This window comes from Candida jiufengensis (assembly GCF_024610255.1).
Source record: "Candida jiufengensis strain CBS 10846 chromosome Unknown scaffold1, whole genome shotgun sequence".
Taxonomy (NCBI): Eukaryota; Fungi; Ascomycota; class Pichiomycetes; order Serinales; family Debaryomycetaceae; genus Lodderomyces; species Lodderomyces jiufengensis.
Window position 1 is genome coordinate 2,683,659 of NW_026261562.1, and position 22,360 is coordinate 2,706,018.

At 26.6% G+C, this 22,360-nt stretch overlaps 9 protein-coding genes across 9 annotated transcripts; 2 read left to right on the forward strand and 7 right to left on the reverse strand. All coding sequences in view use genetic code 12, as the record gives it.

Annotated features, from left to right (window-relative positions):
* Window positions 1–113: 113 nt before the first annotated feature.
* KGF54_004931 (uncharacterized protein) lies at window positions 114–2,255 on the reverse strand (the record flags this gene model as incomplete). Its single annotated transcript, XM_051765683.1, has 1 exon — window positions 114–2,255. The coding sequence occupies one exon, from the start codon at window positions 2,253–2,255 to the stop codon at window positions 114–116; it is 2,142 nt and encodes a 713-aa protein (XP_051618972.1).
* Window positions 2,256–7,558: 5,303 nt separating this feature from the next.
* Window positions 7,559–8,851, reverse strand: IDP1 (isocitrate dehydrogenase (NADP(+)); the record flags this gene model as incomplete). Its single annotated transcript, XM_051765684.1, has 1 exon — window positions 7,559–8,851. The coding sequence occupies one exon, from the start codon at window positions 8,849–8,851 to the stop codon at window positions 7,559–7,561; it is 1,293 nt and encodes a 430-aa protein (XP_051618973.1).
* A 774-nt stretch (window positions 8,852–9,625) lies between these two features.
* On the forward strand, window positions 9,626–10,871 carry KGF54_004933 (SUMO ligase; the record flags this gene model as incomplete). The annotated part of the gene is made up of 2 exons (XM_051765685.1): window positions 9,626–9,752; window positions 9,811–10,871. The coding sequence occupies 2 exons, from the start codon at window positions 9,626–9,628 to the stop codon at window positions 10,869–10,871; spliced, it is 1,188 nt and encodes a 395-aa protein (XP_051618974.1).
* A 1,062-nt stretch (window positions 10,872–11,933) lies between these two features.
* On the forward strand, window positions 11,934–14,540 carry KGF54_004934 (uncharacterized protein; the record flags this gene model as incomplete). Its single annotated transcript, XM_051765686.1, has 1 exon — window positions 11,934–14,540. The coding sequence occupies one exon, from the start codon at window positions 11,934–11,936 to the stop codon at window positions 14,538–14,540; it is 2,607 nt and encodes an 868-aa protein (XP_051618975.1).
* A 383-nt stretch (window positions 14,541–14,923) lies between these two features.
* COX8 (cytochrome c oxidase subunit VIII) lies at window positions 14,924–15,229 on the reverse strand (the record flags this gene model as incomplete). Its single annotated transcript, XM_051765687.1, has 1 exon — window positions 14,924–15,229. The coding sequence occupies one exon, from the start codon at window positions 15,227–15,229 to the stop codon at window positions 14,924–14,926; it is 306 nt and encodes a 101-aa protein (XP_051618976.1).
* An 863-nt stretch (window positions 15,230–16,092) lies between these two features.
* On the reverse strand, window positions 16,093–18,126 carry VPS33 (tethering complex ATP-binding subunit; the record flags this gene model as incomplete). The annotated part of the gene is made up of 1 exon (XM_051765688.1): window positions 16,093–18,126. One exon carries the CDS (start codon window positions 18,124–18,126, stop codon window positions 16,093–16,095), a length of 2,034 nt encoding a protein of 677 aa, XP_051618977.1.
* Window positions 18,127–18,330: 204 nt separating this feature from the next.
* Window positions 18,331–19,392, reverse strand: TES15 (Tes15p; the record flags this gene model as incomplete). Its single annotated transcript, XM_051765689.1, has 1 exon — window positions 18,331–19,392. The coding sequence occupies one exon, from the start codon at window positions 19,390–19,392 to the stop codon at window positions 18,331–18,333; it is 1,062 nt and encodes a 353-aa protein (XP_051618978.1).
* Window positions 19,393–19,803: 411 nt separating this feature from the next.
* KGF54_004938 (uncharacterized protein) lies at window positions 19,804–20,727 on the reverse strand (the record flags this gene model as incomplete). Its single annotated transcript, XM_051765690.1, has 1 exon — window positions 19,804–20,727. The coding sequence occupies one exon, from the start codon at window positions 20,725–20,727 to the stop codon at window positions 19,804–19,806; it is 924 nt and encodes a 307-aa protein (XP_051618979.1).
* A 655-nt stretch (window positions 20,728–21,382) lies between these two features.
* KGF54_004939 (uncharacterized protein) lies at window positions 21,383–22,279 on the reverse strand (the record flags this gene model as incomplete). The annotated part of the gene is made up of 1 exon (XM_051765691.1): window positions 21,383–22,279. The coding sequence occupies one exon, from the start codon at window positions 22,277–22,279 to the stop codon at window positions 21,383–21,385; it is 897 nt and encodes a 298-aa protein (XP_051618980.1).
* Window positions 22,280–22,360: the final 81 nt, after the last annotated feature.

Here is a 22,360-nt window from a genome sequence, read left to right on the forward strand (position 1 = left end):
ACACAGCCGAAAATATAAACACCCATAGAATATGAAAAAAAAAAATTTCACTAGAATTAAATACGACGGAATTGAAAACATATGCAAATAATTTAATTTGTGAACTAGGACGATTAAGCTGCTAAATCACCAACTCTCATACTTGGTCTTTCTCTAATTGAAGAAGTATTTTGTTTTTGATTAAATGTTTTTTGTTGTGGGAATTGTACTTGTTGCTGATCTTTTTGGCTGTTCAATTCAGCTGCTATTAAAATTGATGATATACCGTTATCATCGGGAATTTGATTTTTAATTGATGGTAATATAGTAGTATAATTACTATTACTTTCATCTTCTAAGTCGGTTTGGTCTTCATCATTTTGATGATTTGGTTTTGGAAGGCTTCCAATACTCATAAATTTTCTTTTACGATTGATAGGCTGAATTGGTGGTTCTTGACTCAAAGATTGAAGACATTTGGATGCATTAACAATATCTAACAAGTCTGCGTATGATGAAGAATTTGATTTTTCAAAATCTTTCGTGTCCTGAACTGCAGTCATCGGAGTCATTGGCATTTGAATTGAATGATTACCATCGCCATAGTTTGAACGCGAAAAAACCGATGAGTTCAATGATGTATCACTACTATTTGAACTAGAGTATTTATGATAACTCATTGGTGACTGTAATTGCAAACCTTCATTAAATCCGAATGGTCTACTGATTTTTATTGCTTCCGGTTGAGGTAATGGAATAAAAGTGCCCATCAGTGGAACTGATTGATTTCGTTCTTGATTTAAGTTAGCTGGTGGTACTAAAACTGCGGGTTCCTCCACATTATTTTGATGGTATTTTGGATGATTTTGTTGACCTGATTTTGCTTGATTGACAAACGATTTTTCAGTTTGTTGTTGTTGTTCTTGAGATGGTTGATTTACTTCAATTGGTAAAGGAGCAGGTTCTGGTAATTCTTCTTGTTTGAAATTCTCCAAATCATTCAATTTCAATTCTCCAAACCCCTTTTCATTTGGTTTCAAACAACTTTCAGGAAAATCATTACCAAAAATTGGTATCAATTCAAATCTAATATAATAACAAAATCTTCTTGCTAAAATTTTACATAATTTGTATGGTAGCCAAGTTCCTTGAATTTTTAAAAATCCACCTCTAATACGTTTTATATAAAATTGATAATCTTTTGGAGTTGATTCCAACAATTTGACAATATCAGCTTTCAAATGGTTAGCAGAATGATTCTCATTTTGTGAAGAGTTAGTTTCAGAGTTTTTGACATTCAAAGAAGCTTTCCAAATACCTGTCAAATGTACAAACCCAGTTTCATAATCCCAAATCACCCAATGATCATTAATATTGTATTCATAAACTGTTAAATAATTTCTATTTTGATCAATTGCAGAAGTTGAATACTTTTTCGTGTCAATTTTCGGATAAATTGATGTATTAAACTGATTCAAAATTGACTCTGGAACGTGATTGACATTTGGTGATTCCAAATGATGTATGGGATAATGAATATTTTTGGTATCGATAATCAAATTTTGTTTTGGTTTTCTTCTATTTTTAGTTGAGTCAGGTTTTGATCGGAACTTTATGTTTGCATTCATGTTGTTGTTTGACGATTTTGTAGTTTTCCTTTTCTTTTTGGTCTTGGGTTCACTTTTGATTATTGGTGATTGTTGAAAATTTGGTTTTATTTGATTTTCATACAATGGTGGAGTTGAAGATGATAAAGAATAACTTCCATAAGTTTGTTGAGGATGTGGCACGTTGTTATGTTGTGGAGGAGAATATGATGAAAATTTTTGTTGATTATTCAAGTATGGTGAAAGTATTGGAGATACTGGTGAAGTTGGTGAGTTATGAGCATATTGATTTTGATTTACGTCATTCTTGTGATACATGACTGGGTGTTGAATCGCTTGATTGTTTACATTAGATCTGAATTGTAATGGTGACGCTAAAGTTGGTTGAAATGAATGTATGGATGAGTTAGTTTGATGTTGTGGGAGTGGTGGTGGATAATGGATGGTATTATTGATATCATTTTTAGTCAAGAAATGTATCGAAGGAAGTTTAGGTAAACGATTATCCAGTTTATGTTCATTGTTTATTTGATTTAAAGTTGATTCAATAGAAGGTAAAGACCCATTGTGGTGATTTTGATAATCTAAAGGTGAGTGTAGGTAATTATTTGAATCTTGATGATCTCTATTATTGACACTCCAATGAAGTGATTGAATATTAGGCACCATTTCTGTCTCTTATTATAATACTTTAGAATGAATGACTATGAGAAAAATGAGGGACTGAAGTAATATGATTTCCTTACTTACTTTTTCAGTTTTAAAATTTTTCTCAAATGTATGTCTTATTCAAAATTTTGAGGAATTAAATCTAGATATAAGTCTCAATTGTCTTTCTAATGTAATAAAAATTGAAAAAGTTGCAAAATTTCTAAATTTGTTTTGTGTAATTTATATATGTAACAATCAAAAACAAAATATGTCAAATTTCTTAAAATTTTTAACAATTATAACCAATTTAATATAGTTTAATTTATAAATTAGTCAACAGTTAATAAACCAAAATTATGAGCTAGAATTATAAGATTGATTTATGTGTTGAATTTCTTAAATTGATATGTCAAATTTACTAAAATTTATACAAAATTAAAATTTCAGTTCGAAATTAGGGGGGTGTTTTGAATTAATAAACTTTTTGATGGATATAGTTAAAATGTTTATCTTTTTAATTCAAATATTTATTTGTTATCGAAGCCAACTAATTCTGAACTAAAAAATCAAGATTAGGTTTAGTGGAAATATTGAAATAGGTATTATTGGTAAAGTTAAATTGTGGTCTTCTTTTACCTTCTTTCTCGATTTGCAATTTTAGACTTTTTTATCCTTGAAAACTAAGACTTTCGTAAATTTACTTGTATTTTTGAGGTTTATTGTTCTTTGTTCTAAATCTTCTTTTATATACTGGTTTTTTGTTCAAGAAATCTTATCTATGAACAAATTGACTTCAGTTCTGTAAGTTAAGCCTTATGAATATGTAATACTTGTATTACTGTCTATTGATTGTAAGGGATTTTTAGTTAACGTGAAAGGCTGAATATGTGATTAAGTGAGTGAATGTTGATAAGTGATTGAATCAAAAATTAGATCTTGTAAAATAAATTATAAAGATTCTCGGACTATATATATCTATATAAAAACGGCTTATAAACTATCATCATCTTTAACATATGGCAAAATGATTCAGCGATAGAAAGTAAGTAGAACCAAAAAAAGGTGTAAAAATTTGTTCGAGAATCACCAAGTTCTAATTTTTAATCGTAGTAAAATAAATAAAAAAAAACGTCAATAAAGACAATCAAAGTCAAAAAAAGTAAAAGTTAATTTTTTTATTGTTTAGTGAAGAAAAGTATTAAGATTTTTTAATTCTTATGTCGACCTTGATTTTAGTTTAACAAAGATTTGGGGTGAAAGAAATTTTAAGTTTCAGTTTACAGATTAACTTGCTCTTTCAGTTTTTTTTTTTTGTTCCTTTAATTTTTGGTCCCCTTAAGTAAGCAATTTGCAATACTGACTTTTGCTAAAAAAGATATCAAATTATTATAGCAAAAATAAGAGATTTTTTGGGTGTGTACAGCTTCTCGATCGAGATTGGAAAAATATGGAAGTGTGATTTAAAGACAAAAGAATTTTTACACCAGCAAATTTACCGATAAAATCACACACCTATGTCAATCAGATTATCGTCTCTAAGTTTAGTTGATAGTCAATTTTATTGTACTTACAATAAAGCATTTAAGTCAAAATCTTAAATTTTAATTATATAAATTTTGAAGTTTAATCATTTTTAGAAATTAAAAATTCATATTGTACTATTTTTGTAAACTAAAAAAGCTTAAGATTATATGTAAATCAATTTTGACAATTTTGAACATTATTGAATAAAATATGACTTTCAATCACATGAAGTTATTAAAATTTAAAGTTCGGTTGTCAGTAAGTTACCGAGCACTTTGTAACACCCTAATACTAACTTCGTTGATCCATAAGGAATACATTTTTTTGCTTATCATGATTTAGTCATGGTGATTAATTCTGTATATGTTTTCAAACTTTTTCTCGAACAACTCCCTTTTTTAATTAGTATTATTAAGTCAACGTACTTGCATGAATAATATAAAAATTAATCTAACATAAATTATCACTAGATTATATTTGTAAGAATAGTATTATACAAATAGGCTTTATATATCATAACTAAAAAATATAGTTTGAAAAATATTGTTCAAATTTTAAGGATCTCTTGAGAATTAAATTTTGATTAAAACCATTTTGATATCAGTTCATAAACTTTGACAATCAAAATAAAGCTGTTTCAATAAAAACTATCTTAAAATTATTGAGTTAAAACCTAAGTAACCAATAAAAAGGAATTTAAAAAAGTTTAAATTTCTTGTAATTTACTTCCCAATTGTGATTTATGAAATATAAATGTATCATTACAGATTCTGTTGAAAGTTTAACCAAAATGTTTTAAACTTGTACAAAATACGGTATATAAACAGGTTCCAAGAATGCGAATAAAATTGAGATGGTCAACAAATGATAAAAACATCCTTAATTATCAATACAGAAGAAGTTGGTAATTATGGGAATGATTTGATCTTTTATGTATATATTTTTTTGTTCTTGATAAAAATTAATTAAATTACTTCACCCCATCAATCTGCAGGTGTCTCAGACCTAATAAGAAATAATAACAAATTTTCTATTTTTGTACAACTCCTCGAGAATACTTTGATATTGTGTAGCAATCAATCTGAAATTCCTTTAATTTTAAATTATAGTAAATTGTTTGTACTTTTTTTTTTTTTCTATTTTTTTTTCTTTCTTTGTATTTCAAATTGATCCGCCTTCTCCATATTTCAAACTTGTATTGATCTACACATATTGATGGTAATAATAGGCTAAATTTGAATTTAAAATGTGAACCTATTTCAGATCAATAATAATTTTCTCGGAAGCATTAAAAAATTTCTCAAATATTTGGAATCACCCCTTAATCCAATTGATTTACAAATTTTTTAAACAATTTGACGAATGATTTTGATTGACCAAGTATTTCCACAACAACTAAGTAACAGTTTTTGTGTCTATATAAAAATGATGTTTATCTTTTTACTTCAAAGAAAGATAATTTCAGTTGTTTTAAAATTTTAAAAAATATTTAATCGCTTACAATTTTGATATCATTACGACACAAAATTAATCCTTTACAGAAAATTACGAATAAATATTTTTTATTTTATTTTATTTTAATTTATTTTATTAAATTATATTAATTGATTTAATTAATAATAAGTAGAAATCTAAATCTAAAAATGAGCCGTTTGATCAAAAACAAAAATAGAGATATTAGTGCTGAAGACTAAAAGCCATAATTAAATAATTCTTATCAAGAGACCAAAATTTAGGGAGTTCAGATTGATATGCTTTAAAGTGTTTGCATAAAAGCAAACTTGACAATAAAAACTAAAAGGCAAACCTTATTGATGAATGGATTCTATTTGAAGTCTAGATCCATTAAAATATTAATTTGCAAAACTTAGACGAGAAAGAAAGCAATAGTGTAAATCAGTGAACCCAATTTTTTCGAATAATTTACATAATGTATTTGGTCATAGCAATTTTTTATGACCCTTTCGAATGCATATATGGTACTACCAGAATTAGACTATTTCTTTTTCTTTCACCGGCAATTTTAATAATACTAATTTATTTTGTCGATTATGTTTTTTTGATATATTGTAGTAAGAGTTTTCTTTTTGCACCTAAATTAATTTTTTTAATTTGCTACTGATATTTAACTCATAATACATGATACAGTTAATATCTACCTTTGAGAATTACTTACTTTTCTGGCCACGTACCGATAACATGTATGCAAATAATAACCTTAAATAAGTTTTGATGCAGATTGAAATAATTACAAGAAATAAATTATTTATCTTCCATTACTTTTCAACTTTTGTGTGAAATGTTTTACATATGTTTCACTTTTGCTGCATTTAAATAATATAAATTGTGACTCAAAATGAATTGAGAATATTCTAGTTGCCTAATTAAGTTTACTTGACATATGAGTCCTAAATGTTTAAGATAAAACGATACTTGTTCTATCTTGTACAAAAACCGTTAAACACAGTGGAACACAAAAGATGAAATAATACCTAGTTCGAGCAGATGGTTATTTTCTTCTATTTTTCCATTTTAGATTGAAAAATTCTGGAGGTACATGCTCAATGGAAAAAGTGATTAAACCTGATCAATGTAATCTTAGCTAAATAGGGGTTGGAGGATCCGAGTTTTTACTAAGACTGGCTCCATCGTTGTCACTCTCTATTCATTGCTAAAACTGTTGCTGGTAAGTAGAGTTTTGTCTGAATTAAAAGACTTGTTAATTGAGTCAAAATCAGATTTTATAACAAATTATTGGGATTTGTAAAGTGAATACTACTTTTGTGCTTCTTGATCTCGATAGAATCTTTAAATTTCATATGTTTCCTTGTGAAGACGAAAACTTTACCCGCAGTTCACCAGCAAATCGAAGCTGTCTGCTAGATAACCCTTTTAAAAACGTCAAAAGAAATTCTGTTGTTTATAACTCGGAAATTTCTTCTTGTTGAATGCAAACAAACAAACAAATAAAGAAAAAGACACAAAGAACCGAAAAAAATAACTAGGTAAGCAGAGAAATTCGAAATCTTGATAATAGAAGTGCACCCTAATATCGACGTCATTACAAAGATCCAGCCTACTATCTAACAATTTATCCCTTTCGAATAACAATTTAAATAAAGATTACGCCTGATTGTACTATATTCACTTGATCAAACTCAACTAATTCCAGATTCAAAAAATATATCACAACTCACAGGCCAAAGGTGCAAATTTAGGAATATGACATCAATTATACGGAAAGCATTATACTCAACTTCTACCAAAGAGCCAAGACTAAATCCTCACGTATGCATAATTTTACTGTGACTTGAAATAATTTACTCAATCTTAATCATTGTGGCCAATTTCAATTTTACTAACAAATCTTTATCTCATACAGTCCGTATTTTACAGACAGTTTTCTAAACCATTTGCAAAAATCTGTTTATTATCTATTGGAACTTATTATGGCATGATTTATACTTGGGAATATTTGGAAAAGAAAGAGAGTGAAATATAACGAAGGTTAAATTTTCAAGGGATTCTCATACCTCCTTTATAAAAGTGTACACCAACAATTATTATCTCAATTCAGGATAAATAATGGCGAGAGGTCTGTTGTTGGTTTATCCTCTAGTTATTTTGAGCTACAAACTAACTACACTTGAAAGAGAGCAAGATCGTTACCCTTCATTCAATACAAATATTAAATGCATATCATTCATGAATACAAAATCTATTGAACAATTACGAAACCAAAAACGTTATTAGTCAAATGTATATAATCCTGAATATATCGTTACTCATCTCCCCAATTATTGTTTTAATCTATTGGCAACAGCATCCAAAAATTCAGTAGTTGTAACATAACTTGATCTATCAGTTTTACCCATAGCTAAAGCTAAATCTTTTGTCATTATTCTATCTTCTTGAACGGTATCAATAGTTGCTTTTTCTAATCTATTAGCAAATTCAACAACTTCTGGAGTATTATCTAATTTACCTCTTTGAGCAATACCTCTTGACCAAGCAAATATTGAAGCAATTGAATTTGTTGAAGTTTCTTTACCTTGTTGATGTTGTCTATAATGTCTTGTTACTGTACCATGAGCAGCTTCAGATTCATAAGCTGATCCATCTGGAGTCATTAATGCAGAAGTCATTAAACCTAATGAACCAAAACCTTGAGCAACAATATCTGATTGAACATCACCATCATAATTTTTCAAAGCCATAACAAATCCACCTTTTGATTTAATCATTTGAGCAACCATATCATCAATTAATCTATGTTCATACCATAAACCCTGTTTTTCAAATTGTTGTTTATAATCTGAATCATAAATTTCTTGAAAAATATCTTTAAATCTACCATCATATTTTTTCAAAATAGTATTTTTTGTGGACATATATAATGGTAAATTTTTACTTAAGGCCATTTTAAATGAAGCATGAGCAAACCCAGTTATTGATTCATCGGTATTATACATAGCCAATCCAACACCTGGTCCTTTATATTGATAAACTGAATGAGTTTCTGCTTCTCCCCCATTATCTGGAATAAATCTTAATTCCAATTTACCTGGTTCTTTAATTACTAAATCTTTTGCTTTATATTGATCACCAAATGCATGTCTACCAATAACAATTGGTTCTTTCCATCCTTGAACTAATCTTGGTATACAAGGAATGATGATACTTTCTCTAAAAACTGTACCACCCAAGATATTTCTAATTGTACCATTTGGTGATAACCACATTTTTTTTAAATTAAATTCTTTAACTCTTGCTTCATCTGGTGTGATTGTTGCACATTTAACACCAACACCATATTTTTGTATAGCATGAGCAGCATCTATCGTAATTTGATCATCTGTTGCATCTCTTGATTCAATACCTAAATCATAATACTTTAAATCAACATCTAAATAAGGATGAATTAATTCATCTTTAATTTTTGCCCAAATAATTCTTGTCATTTCATCACCATCTAATTCAACAATTGGATTTTTAACTTTTATTTTATTTGATAATTTTGATGAAGTTGCAAAAGTACGAAGATGATTCAGTAACATCTTTGTACGATTTATAGCTGATGAACTTATCATTTTATTTAAATCTGTTTCTGATAATTGGTGTTGTTGAGATACAGATTTAATAGATGAATCTGATGACAGTATTTTGAACTATTTTGGAATTAAGTCAAATACTTCAAATTCTAAATTGAAATATATAAAAAATAAAAATTGTTTAATATGAATTTATTATAATATTAATAAATTGAATATGTTAATTGTTTGTCTATAATATTATTTTTTTATTCAAGTTTATGTTTAAATTTTTCATTTTTGTATTAGGCCTAATAAAAGAATTTTTATTAAGTGTGGAAAAAAAAACCCGATATTAAATTTTATCGGGCCTGAAATTAAGTTTGACTCGTTATCAGTAGTCTATGTGTCTAATATAAAATGACTAATTATGAAAACATATTTATGAAAAGATGAGTTGCAATCATTAGAATATGATCTTCTACTTTTAAACTAGTGGAGATGAACAATTGACTGATACTGATATGAACTTATATATTTTGTAGACTTAAAGTTAAACATTTTCATTTTCGATTTTAAATTTTCATTATTGGTTTATTTGACCAATCCATGTCAGTAACCTTCTTGCATTTTATGGAAAGATTGCCATACACATTGTGAAAAGCATCAATAAAACAAAATTTTCTTTCAATTAAATTGATTACAGTAGTTTCCATGATTTCTTACTTACTTATTTATGTTTGACTATCATATAATATTTTAATATATAAGATTTTTGTGCGATTAAAAAAATTTGGTTGCAAAACTTTATCAAAAAATTTACAACCAAATATAATGAATATAAATTCACCATTTATATGTTGCGGAGTTTGTTATAAAGACTATTTGGATTTGAAGCAAACTAAAGAACTGTTGTGCTTGACTTCATGTGCTCATATAACTTGTCTGTCACATCTTAGTTGTATGTTCAGTTATCATAGATTTTATTGAAATAGTTTACTAACCATGATTTTAAATAGCATATTCAAATGGTCCAGAAGTTTGCCCGATTTGTCAATCAGAGAATATTACTACAATTGTTATTAATCAATCTATTCCATCAGATTTAAAATTATTTTTTACTCCTGTTACTCAACAATTAAATAGTTTATCAAATTCTTGTCAACATCAATTTAATACATTAATCAATAAAATTGAACATTTAACTCAATTAAACAATAGATTGAATGATAAAATTAGGAAACAAAAAGAATTTTTGTATGCAGCAAAGGAAGAAATCACTCATTTAAGTAAATATAAATCTCAAGTTGAAGATTTGAAACAAGAAATTGATGAATTAAATCATAAATTGGAAGATTTGAAAAGACCTGAAACTTTTGATTTAACTAATTTGGATGAGATTGAATATGGTAGAAATAACAATAATATCAATGATAACATTAATGATAATAGCTTTTTACAATCTCCTATTAAGGAACCAATAAAATCCAAACCTTTTGATTTTGCACTGAATACATTCATAAATAAAATCAACCAACAATCCATTAATCAAAATTTAAACAAAAGTAATTTTCATCAACAACAACAACAGAAACCAATAAGCAAAACATTAGGCAATACAAACTCCACAAAAAATCAATCAATTAATAACCCACTCACCAACATAAATAGTAATCATCGTAGTACTAACCAAAACGAAATTCATAAAAGATCATTTTTTGCTGAATCAACCAAAATCGGAGAATTTAATAATAATAATAATAATAATAATAATCATCCACTTGTTTTTTCATCTGGTACAACATCAATAACAAGTTCAAGATCAGGTTTTCAAAAATTTAATAATAAATATGGTAAATCAAATAGAAGATCAGCAACTAGTCAATTAGCTTCAAGATTAACAGCAAATATGAGAATTGGAACTTTAAATGATGATAAAGGCACAAATAAAATAAGAAATAATATTGGTATTGGATTTCAAATGGCTAATACAGGTTCAAATATGATTGGTAAAGGTCCAGTATTAAATAAAATTTTAAAAAGAGCATCTAGCGGAGCATCTCATCATTTTCAACATTAATTATTGCTTTTTCACCTGATTGTATTAAATATATAGAAGTTTAAGATTAATCACCACGTTGTATTCATATTTGATTGAAGTAACATATAGCTATTTTAATGCATTTGATCTTGATTAAAAGTAACCTCTACTTGAGTTATCTAATATTTGAATTAAAAGCTCATTATCATTTTATTATTCAATTGCGTGATTTGTTTAGTGAAAGTTGAAGTATCCCTTAATTAGATTTAAATTTCTTGTTTCATTTTATTATTTTGGTCTTTTTTCCTTTTATTATTATGTGAGACTATAAATACAGCTGAAATTATTCAAATTTTTTTAGAACTTTTATTTTACAACTCCTTTTTTTACATTTTATTCTTCTATAATTTGAGAATTCACTTTTATAAAAAGCCAACACCACTACATTACATTCAATTTATATATATATATCTATATCATATCAAAAAGATCAAGTTCCGAAGAATATCTTTTCAATATTCTGTTGTTAAATATATTAACGTTTAAAAGAAAAATAATTATATATTCGACAACAGAGAAGAAGAGTCTTGTTCAAAAGTTTGAAAATAAATATAAGATAACTGTAACTGGCCTACCCTAAATATAATCCAGTTTTGTTATCTTTATTATCTAATTTTTGATCACAGACTATATTAAAGGTTGGGAGATACTTTTCTTACTTTATCTTTATTATCTATCATTTGAACAAACGATCTTCAACTGAACTTTAATAAAGAATAAAGAACCTACACGACTTATTTAATAATTTAAAGCTATAATTGTGATACTGCAAAAACGCTTCCTTGATCATTTATAAATATATTAACATTTGATAGCAGCGTTATTCACTTATTTGCATACTAAAAAAGTTGGATCATATATTTTTGAATAATTTACACTACCTACAAAATATAAATTTGATTATAAAAATTTATATAACACAAAATCAATAAATTAGTTCTTTTACATAAATCTGCATATAGTCAAGTTTATTTTGGTTGCAAAATACATGGATCTAATTAAATACATTATAACAATTCAAATACAATAATTTGTACTACAATGAATCTCCAAAATTTAAGTTCAGAAGGTTTAAGATTTAAAAATGAATTGGAACAATTAACAACAGCCAAAAAGAATATAATAACCGATTTAACAACACTTGCAGATACATTTAAAGGTACAGCTGCTAGGGAAATTTGTGATATTTTGGAGCACCGTATATATACGGTCACTCCAGTACGCAAATTGTATACCCTTTACTTAATAGATAGTATCTGTAAATTTGTTAAAAATCCATATAATATTTTATTCAGTCAAAGGATTTTTGATATATTTAGATATTTATACACTCAATCATCAGAAGGGAATCTTAGAGCAAGTTTGAAAGAAACATTCTACACTTGGCAAGATGCTGAAGCTGGTGAAGAGATATTTCCAAGAGAAACTCTAAACAAAATTGATGATTTAATTCTTAAAATTATAAAAAATGATAGATCATCTTCAACACCTGATGCTTTACTTTATAGAGGAAGACAATTATTGGGTATAATATTAAGATTAAATGCAGATCTTGATCAATTGAGAAAAGAGTCAAGTTTTTTAGTTAAATCAGAAATTTCAAGAATTGAAGGTTTTGAAATTAGACGAAATAATTTAATATCAAAAATTAATGATATATCAGATTTATTAGAAGCTGATTTAAATCGAGGATTAACTTATGATAATAATGGGTTTAGTTATTTTGATGACAGTTATAACGAAATTCAAAAAAGTTTAGATGCTCAATTCAAAGAACAAGATAAATTTTTAGAACAAAGTTGGAGTAGAATTAATAAAATTAAAAAAAGTCAATATAGGAAAAGAGTAAAAGAAGAAAAAGAATATAACAGAAGATTGTATTTAGAAGCAAATAAAGTCATTCTAGATAGAGCCCCTAAGATGGAATTTTTTCCAAATTCAATAAATCAAATCAATTTTACAGATTTTTTAAAAGGTTTTGGTAAACCAGTTACAAAATACATTACTCAATTCAAATTTGAAGAAGATGATAATAGAAGAGAACAAAGTTTTGCTTCTGGTTTTGGTAATGCTAATCAATCAATTGGTTCAAATGATACTAGTTCATTAGATAATAACGTGGTTAAAGTTAAAAAAGAAAAAGAATCAAATGAACAACCAACTACGATTGACATGCTCGGATTATTTGGTGGCGCTGGTAGCTTAATTCTTGGATCTGGAGCAAATGCAATTGAAGAAAATTCAAGATCAAATGAAGAATCAAATGAAAATTCAATTTTGAATAACACAAACTCAACTATTAATCATCAAACTGTTCAAAATAATTCATCAAATGATATGAGTTTAGTTTCGAATAATTCAAATGGTTTTGGATCATCATTATTATTTCCAACAGATCAATTAAATTTAAATTCGAATCCTAATGATACTAATGAAGATTATGATTATTCAGCAAATTATCCACCACCACCAAAAGAAAAATCACCACATAATCAATTTGTTGCAATAAAAGGAGAACCTGGTACCTTTGAATTTTCTGAACCTTTATCAAGTAATAATATAGTTGATCAAGCCAACGAAGTTTATGACATCAGTTCTGATGAGGATGTACAAAGTGATGTTGAACAAAATTATTCAGATAGTGAATCAACTGTTTCAAATACAAGTAAAGGAATTGAATCTCAAAGTTTTTCAACTACAGCAAACCATCAAACTCAAAATTTTGGTCAAAGAAGTATTTCAAACAATCAAGTTCATTTAGATGAATCACAAACTCAATTTAATCAATCTCATCCTGCTGATCAAACTCAAGAACTAAAAGAAAAAGAGAAAGAATTAATAGAAGAAGAAAAATCAGATTCACTGGAGTTAATGGAAGATGATCAAACAAATTTGAATAGATTGGGATTACATTTAAACCTTGATGGTAGAGAATCAAGTCCTCATATTTATAGACCACCAACTCCACCAAATCAAGGTCATAGTTCAAAACAAAGTAGTCCAATTACTATTTCATCAATGAATGGAATTAATAAAGAATCTGATTCTGATAGTGAAAATGATTTACCACCAATTGCTCCTCGTCCTCCAACTCCTCCACAAGTTGCTGGTGAAACAAATGCAAAATCAATTTCACCATCATCAAATAATGAGAGTCCAATAGAAGAAAGTGGAACTTTAGGTGAACCATCAACAAATGGTTTAGATCAACCAAATAAAACTATTGAATCATTTAGTGAAACAAATGGTACAACTGAGTCAACTGAAACAAATGAATCACCAAAATCTCCAATTACTCAACCATCACCTTCTTTAGGTCCTAAAAAATTAAGTTTTTCAGCGTATAGATCAGCAAGAAGAAATTCAGATATTCCCCCACCAATTGATAACTCAACAGGTTTGGGATTAACTTTTGGTAATACAAATAATAATAATAATATTAATAACATTGGAATTACTGGTAATTCTAATGGTCTTAAATCAATATTAAAAAAAAATAATTATAATAATAATAATCATACCACTAATGAAAGAAGATTTAGTGAAGAAATTGCATTAATGAAAAAAAGAAGATTAAGTTTAGATGATGAAGAAGAAGCTGAAAATCCTATTCCAACTAAAAGAGTCAGATTTTTAGATGCCTTATAATATTGCTAGCATTAATTAATAAAAGTTTTAAATGTATAAATACAATTATTGTAGTTAAGTAACCTCTCAACTTCTTATTGGGGCAGAAAATCGGTTTAGAGAATTTTCCTATTTCAACAATAGAATATGTATTATTATAAAGTTATTATGTCAAATAAAAATATTCAATTATATGCCTTAAAAAAATAATTAATAAAATAATTTATCATTCAAACCGTAATCATTTATGAGAATTTAAATATCCTCTCCATGTTCAACTTATTCTTCTTCCATAATTGTCTTTCATTAAATCCTCTTGCACATTAATAATTTTGTTTTTAAAACATATGACCCAAGCAAAAGGAAAAAAATTCTCAACATTAAATATCAGACTCTCATCCCGCTTACATAGCTGGTTCATTAAAAGAACCAGATTTATACATTTGCCAACCAGTACTTAAAAATGGGAAAGCAAAGAAAAAACCTAAAACCCCCCAATACCATACAGCAAAAGGAATAAATTTTCTATTTTTAACTTGAAATGGTAAATTTGAATAAACACCTTCTTTTGGAGTACCATAAACTTGAGTCATTACATCACCACTTAATAATTTTGAAGATTGTTGAAATTGTCTAATTTGATTTAAATTTTGTTTAAAAATTGATGAAGTTAATTGTTGAATTGGAGTTTTTGAAAATCTTTGTAACATTGATCTGGCTAACATTTTGTATTAATTATTTTCTTTATTTTTTATTTGATCTTTAAATGAATTGAATTATATGAATAGATTGTAAAATCAAATTGTAAATTGAATTATGAGATTGTAAGCTGTATTGATTGATATTATTGTCAGATGTTTTTTTCATATACTTTAAATGGTAGTGCAAAATCATACAAAATTGTTATTATACTAACTAATTATAAAATTATTAAATATTTAATTGGTTTAATTAAATCATAGTAAATAAATAATGTACTAGTATAAAAACCAATGCTACCAAAATAAGGTGATATTTTTTTTTCTATTATCAAATAAAGTAAAACAAAAAAATTAACTAACAATAACATCAACTTTATACTTTATCAAAAAACATATAATCACACAACCAAAAATGGCCATTACACCAATTACAGGAACTTTAAAAAGAAAAATTATAACTGATATTACAATTGGTTTTGCTGCTGGTTTTTCATTAGCTACTTTATATTGGTATATTGAACATAAACCAATTGTTGCTAAAAGAGAAGCTTATTATGCTCAATTAAAAAAACAAAAAGAAGCTGAAAATATAGCTTAAGATTTGAAGAAGAAGAGTTTTTGACTAAATAATATGAATAAGAAGTGAAGGAGAGAAGAGGAGGAGGAAGATGAGGCATGGACTTTGAAAAATCTTATTAATTTGAAGAAGGAAGATTGAAAATTACTCTTCCATTAATAAGTGGGCCTTTTTAATGGAGTTCTATAATGAAGTTTTATATTTTTTTTTAATAGCTATTCAATTAATAAGTTATATTTTTGCATTTAATTCAAAAATAGAAGAAGAATTGTAGTATTTTATTCAAATTAATTATTTATTGACTTATGTATTCCCATAATTTATGATGGTTTATAATTCCATTCGAGATTATGATTATCTCTTTCTTATTTCCCTTTTCAATTAATTTTTCTTCTAAATATTTTAAACAAGTTAATTCACTTCTTGTTATACCTCCTAAAAATACTAATATTAAATATTTCAGTTTATCATTATTTATATTATTTAAATTTAAATCAATTAGTTTACCAGAAAACATTGTATTTAAACCTAAATTATCCCAATTTGGTCTTTTTTTTAAATTATTTACTGGTTTATATTTTAAAAAATCTCTAAAATATAATGATTCAATTATTCTATAAGTTAATGGTATTGTATTACCTGGTAATGTAAAACTTGGATTTGAATAAATTTGAATTAAATCAGTCAGTTCTTTATTTGTTGTTCTATTTTCATCTTCATCTTCAATTGGATGTAAATTCCAAAATTTATTAATTAATGTATAATTACTTTTAAAAACATCTTTTGCACCACTTATTCCTTTCAAGGTTTGAGTATCTTCAATGTTTGGAGTTTGATGTTTCTTTTGACTACTTAATCCCAAGGTAGTTAAAAAATCATTTGATGAATCATTTATAACTCTTATTAATTTTAATTTGATTAATTTTTCTAATGATAATGAAGCTTCTAAACCAAAATTATCTTGTAAATCTATTGATATTTTTTCTAAATCTTTATTTAAAATTCCGTCATTTATGAAGTTGATCAATAAGATTGTTGGCCATATAAATTCGATATTGTAATTACTATTGATAAAGAATTTTAAATTTGATATTTGTAATTTATAATCCATTTCGAAGATGTCATTCTGTAGTGTTAGGAATTTTTCGTATTCATTATTAACTTTACTTAATATAGCTTCTCCAATAATTGTATGTTTTTTGATAAGTTCTTGTTGTAAAGTTAAATTACCCAAACTGGACACTAGATTCTTCATATCATTCAAATTTGAATCTCCAACTGATCCTGAATCTTTGAATTTTTGTTGAATTAATTTAGCTAATTTATTTAATCTTAACCCGATTGTTGAAAAATTTAAATCTTTCAAGTCCTTTGTGTACCATTCATCCGATAAATTTTGTTTGTCTAAGTTTACTATATTTTCAAATTTGATCTCAAACAAGTCATCAATAATACCCTGGTAATTTAGTTGATTAAAAATCAATGGAAAATAATCCAAGTTTCTTTCAATAACCACTAAATCTGTATTACTTGTTAATTTTTCATTATAAAATTCAATTTCAATATTTGTTTTATTTTCTGTTAAATAATTTGGAATCTTTGATTTCATTAATGTATTTATTAATAATTCTGAATGATCCCCTTTACCATAAACATTTCGTAGTTTGAATAGATGTTGTAGATTATCTTCACCATTGTTTAGAAATAATAACTTTATTAATGTATCTGATAGTTCATTTATTTGTTTTATTGGTTTCTCAAAATAATCATCTAACCCTCCATATTGGCTTATGTCAGTGATTAATATTCCATCTGAATATATTGGATCAGTTTCCCAATTAAATACTTTAATCTTTGATGTTATACTTATAGGTTTCAATGGTTTGTTCAAAGCTAGTATTTTTTCGAAATCATTTATTCCGTTGAATGACTTATTTAATTGATACAAAAAAGTCTTGCTTAAATCCTTAACGATAATATTAAATTTTAAGTTGTGAACATTATTCTGTATATGTTGAATATATCTTTCGAGTTTTTTCAAGTTCTCTGATGATTCAAGTAATAATATAATCAAGCTTGAATATTTAGATAGTACATTTAAAGGTAGTTCAATCAATTCGTCATTCAACCAAGTAACATTTTGACATTTTCCATTTTCCTTTATATTCAGAAATGTTGTTAAATTATTTATAAATGGTGATAGTACTGGATCTAGAACCAATAAATTATCGGAGGAGTATATTTTATTTAAACAATTGTTTAGTAGATTATGTAGCGTATTTTCATTGAATTGATTTAGATTTATTGAGTTTGTTTGTTCAATTGTCATTTATATTCGGTTCTGTGAAATTGGTTGTAAAAATTGTAGTTTTGATATTTTGTATATTATTATTTTTTTGTTGCAAAAAATAAAGATTTACGATAAAGAATTTAATACTAGCATTTTTTTTTGAATAGTTTAAGTCTATATTATTGTATATATTATTTTATATATATATTTTTATCATTGAATAAATATTAAGTCTATCAAAAACTATAATTTAGCACCTTTTTCTTTACCACTAAATTTCAATAAACCTTCTTGAACAACAGTTGCAACATGAACTCCCTCATCATTATAAATTTCACCTTCAACTAAAATTCTATCATGAGCAAATCTAATAGTTTTAAACCCATATCCCATCCATTTAGTAACATCAAAATCATCATCATGAATATATAATACATGATCTAGACTTACTCCAAAAAATGTTTTATGATAATCAGTTAATTGAACATCTTCTATTCTTAAAACTCTCAAAATGACATTTAATAATAAAGAGTCTGATATATTACCTAACCCCACGTATTGAAATTGTGAATCAACACCCACCAAAGGTTGATGAAAACCTTGTTCGTTATCTATTCCCCATCTTACTAAAAATGCAAATTTTCTTTCTGCTACAGGTATATCATTTTCATATTCTGATTTATTTAATTGTAAAAAATCCGGGAAAAATTTAAAATAACATAACATATTTGATTCAATATTTGAAACTGGTAAATCTTTTAAATCATATTTCTTAAACCAGTTGTGTAATGGTGTTTGGAACCCAAATGGTTTTATTGGTTTTTTCTCAACTTCTTCTTCGTCATCATCATCTATATCTTCTTCAACATCTCGTTCTTTAGCTCTTTGTTGGAATTTTGTATTATACTCCTCATATTTCGCTAAACTTGCCTTGTACGAATTCTTCTTAGTTAGTGATATATTGGCATAATATACAATTTCTCCATTTTGTAAAGCTTTGACTGATCTATTACAAAAGTTATTACCGTTTGAGATTTCTTCAACTTCATAAGTGATTGGATCGTCAGGATTTGCTGCTCTTACAAATGAAGAATGTAAAGAATGTGGTCTAAACTCTGGATCACAAGTCTTCATGGCGACGAGAAGCAGTTGCCCAACAAGGTTACCTCCAAATACTCCACGGCTATCCCACATCGGAGTTACCAATGGTTTTTTGCCAATATACTTGTCTTTATTTATCTCTATAACTCCAAATTCTTCTTGAACATCAACTGCTTGTCCTCTTTTATAATTTATCTCTTTCATCTTGTAATTAATTGATTAAAAATTATTTTGAATATTGAAGTAAAATATTAGTAAAAGCGTTGGCTATAATCGTCGGTTATTGTTATGGTTCTCGAAGTATAAACGTTGGTGAAAGTTCTCTTAGTTCATTCAAGGTTTAATTGTAAATCAAATATTTAACATTTTTTTTTTCTATCTATTAAAAAGGAAAGCCGCATTTAAGTTTCTATATTTACCCCACGTTAAAAAAAAAAAGATTTTTAAAGCCGAGCTTGAATCACAAAAGAAGATATTGGTTAACGATTAAAATATTTCAAGAATACCAAAAGGAAAGAAACGAAAGTAGAAGTCAATTTGACCATTGTCAACAGTTTTTCTTTATATAAATAATTTATCAATAACTCTCTTAAATAAATAATCCCAATTGTTTGTCTATAAATTTGCTTTTGGTTCAATCGCTTCAGTAACAAATAATCTTTCTTGAACTACACTAGCGACATGTTTACCCAGTTCATTAAATAATTCACAAATAATTAAACATCTATTATGCAGTAATATAGGAGCTCTTAAACATATACCTGTCCATTGAGTAGCATCAAAATCATCATCATGAAAATAAACTATATGATCTAATGAAACATTAAAATTAATTTTAACTCTATGACCTTTTGTTCTAAATGCATAATCTAAACTCATCCAATCCGTTATCCATGCGAGAGCCGCATATTTGAATTTTTCTGGTATTGGTAATACTTCTTCTTTTTTATAAAGTCCATATTTTATTATGTATGAATAAACATCTTTAGATTCATATTCATCAAAATCTCGTACACTTAAATGAACATTTGCTACATCATAACCTTTCAAATTATCTACATTATAATGTTCTAATTCTGATTGTCTTGAACTTTGAAATGAAAATGGCTTATTGGTTAGTTTTAAATCATCTGCGTCGGTATTTTTGGAAGTTAACGAAACATTTGCAGTGAATACAATTTCTTCATTCTGTATAGCTTGCAAAGATATATTTGCAAATGATTTACCTATTGATATATCTTGAACTTTCCAAGTTACTAAAACATCAGGAAGACCCTTTTTAGCAAAAAAAGTATGAATTGAATTTGGTTTAAAACTTGAGTTTGGGAATCTTGCCGCAGCAACGACAAGCAGTTGAGCACACAAGGCGCCTCCGTAAACGCCTCTTACTCTAGGGCCAGGTTTTCTTAATGGTGCCACGCTTCTATATTCATTATCTGAAATTTTTATAACATCTAGCTCTGAAACTATATCAACTGGTGGAAAAGTTTCATTTTTATATACTTGATTTGGATTTATTATATTTTGATCAGCATCCATAGTGAGAATTGCTTCAATTTGCCCGTAATTTTTGAGATTTGAAAATAATATGGTCTATCAATAGGTCAATGATTAGTCGAGTTAAGTTGATTTTTATTTAAATCGGGATTTGAAAATTTTAATATTTTTAATAATAGCGGCTTTTTAGTTTCTATTTATATTATTCCGTTATTTATTAAATCAAAATTGTTTAATATAATTTGGTCTATACTAATTAAGTGTTTCACTTTTTATAATTTGATATATTAATTTATGATTAAATTTGTTTCTTAAATTAAGTATCTTTTTTAAAATTATGTTGATAATTTATAGAATATATTATGGAATACAACTCGGTTAATAAATAAACTTCTTTTTAATGAAGCCATAATAAAACTTTAATTTCAATTTAAAAGATACATAAAATTACCGTTGGAGAAAAAAGAAATTTAAGGTTAAATTTTTATTATTTATTATTTATTTATTTCACAAGACATAATATATTATTAATTACGAACGGTATTATCATTATAGTAACACTCATATACATTATGATTGATTCAAGATTTACTTAAATACACAAGTCTTCATAGAAGGATATCTAATAGCTTACTACAAAAGAATACAAAATAACATTATATGTTTATGTCTATTTAATTGAAACGTCTCACTAATTTTACAATTTAATACTAGTTATAAATAATCTTTCTTGTAATATACTTATAATTTGTCTTTTATCTTCAGTATATATATCACCTTTGATAACAGCTCTATCATTTCCAATCCATTTTAATTGTAATACATAAGTGATAAATTGATTTAATTTAAAATCATCATCATGATAATATACATTATGATCTATTGATGCTTGAAATCTTGGTCTTATATCTATATCTAATCTTGGTAATAATATTTCTAAAACTATCCAATCTGTTAATGTTGTTATTCCTGCGTATTTAAATTCTCTTATTTCATGGTTGGTTAAAGGTTGATTAAATTTTGAATCATTAGATATTCCAAAACTTAATACATATGATGCACTTGTATCTTCTCGTGCGTATGGTGATAATTTTTGAAATGTAAATAATGATGGCATTTTAAATACTGTTGGAGCTTCATTTATAGGAACTTCTGGTTCACCTTTTAATGGTGTGTGATAATTGATTTTACTATTATTTCTATGTGATGTTTTTGATGTTGAATTCTTAGTAGTTAATGATATATTAGCAGTATATACAATTTGATTATTTTGATAACCTTTTATAAATTTATTTACAAATGTTCTTCCACTTGATATAGTTTCAACTTTCCAAATAACTGGGATTTCATCACTTACTGCTTTTATAAAAAATGAATGTAATGAATGAGGAACAAAATTGGCTGGTGAACTCCGTATAGCTACTGCAACTACTGCACCTGCTATATTACCACCATATGCTCCTCTATCAGATTCATTTGGTTTTGCTAATACTTGGACTCCTTTATATGTATTTGAATCAATTTGAATTATATCAAATAAAGATTTAAGATCTATTGGTGGTAATTGTTTGACTATTTGTTGTGAAGCATCCATCTTTGTAGCTACTTTTTGTTTTATTCTCTATTCTATTTTGTTAATCTATAACTTGTAACGTCGACTAGCTTTTCAGTATGA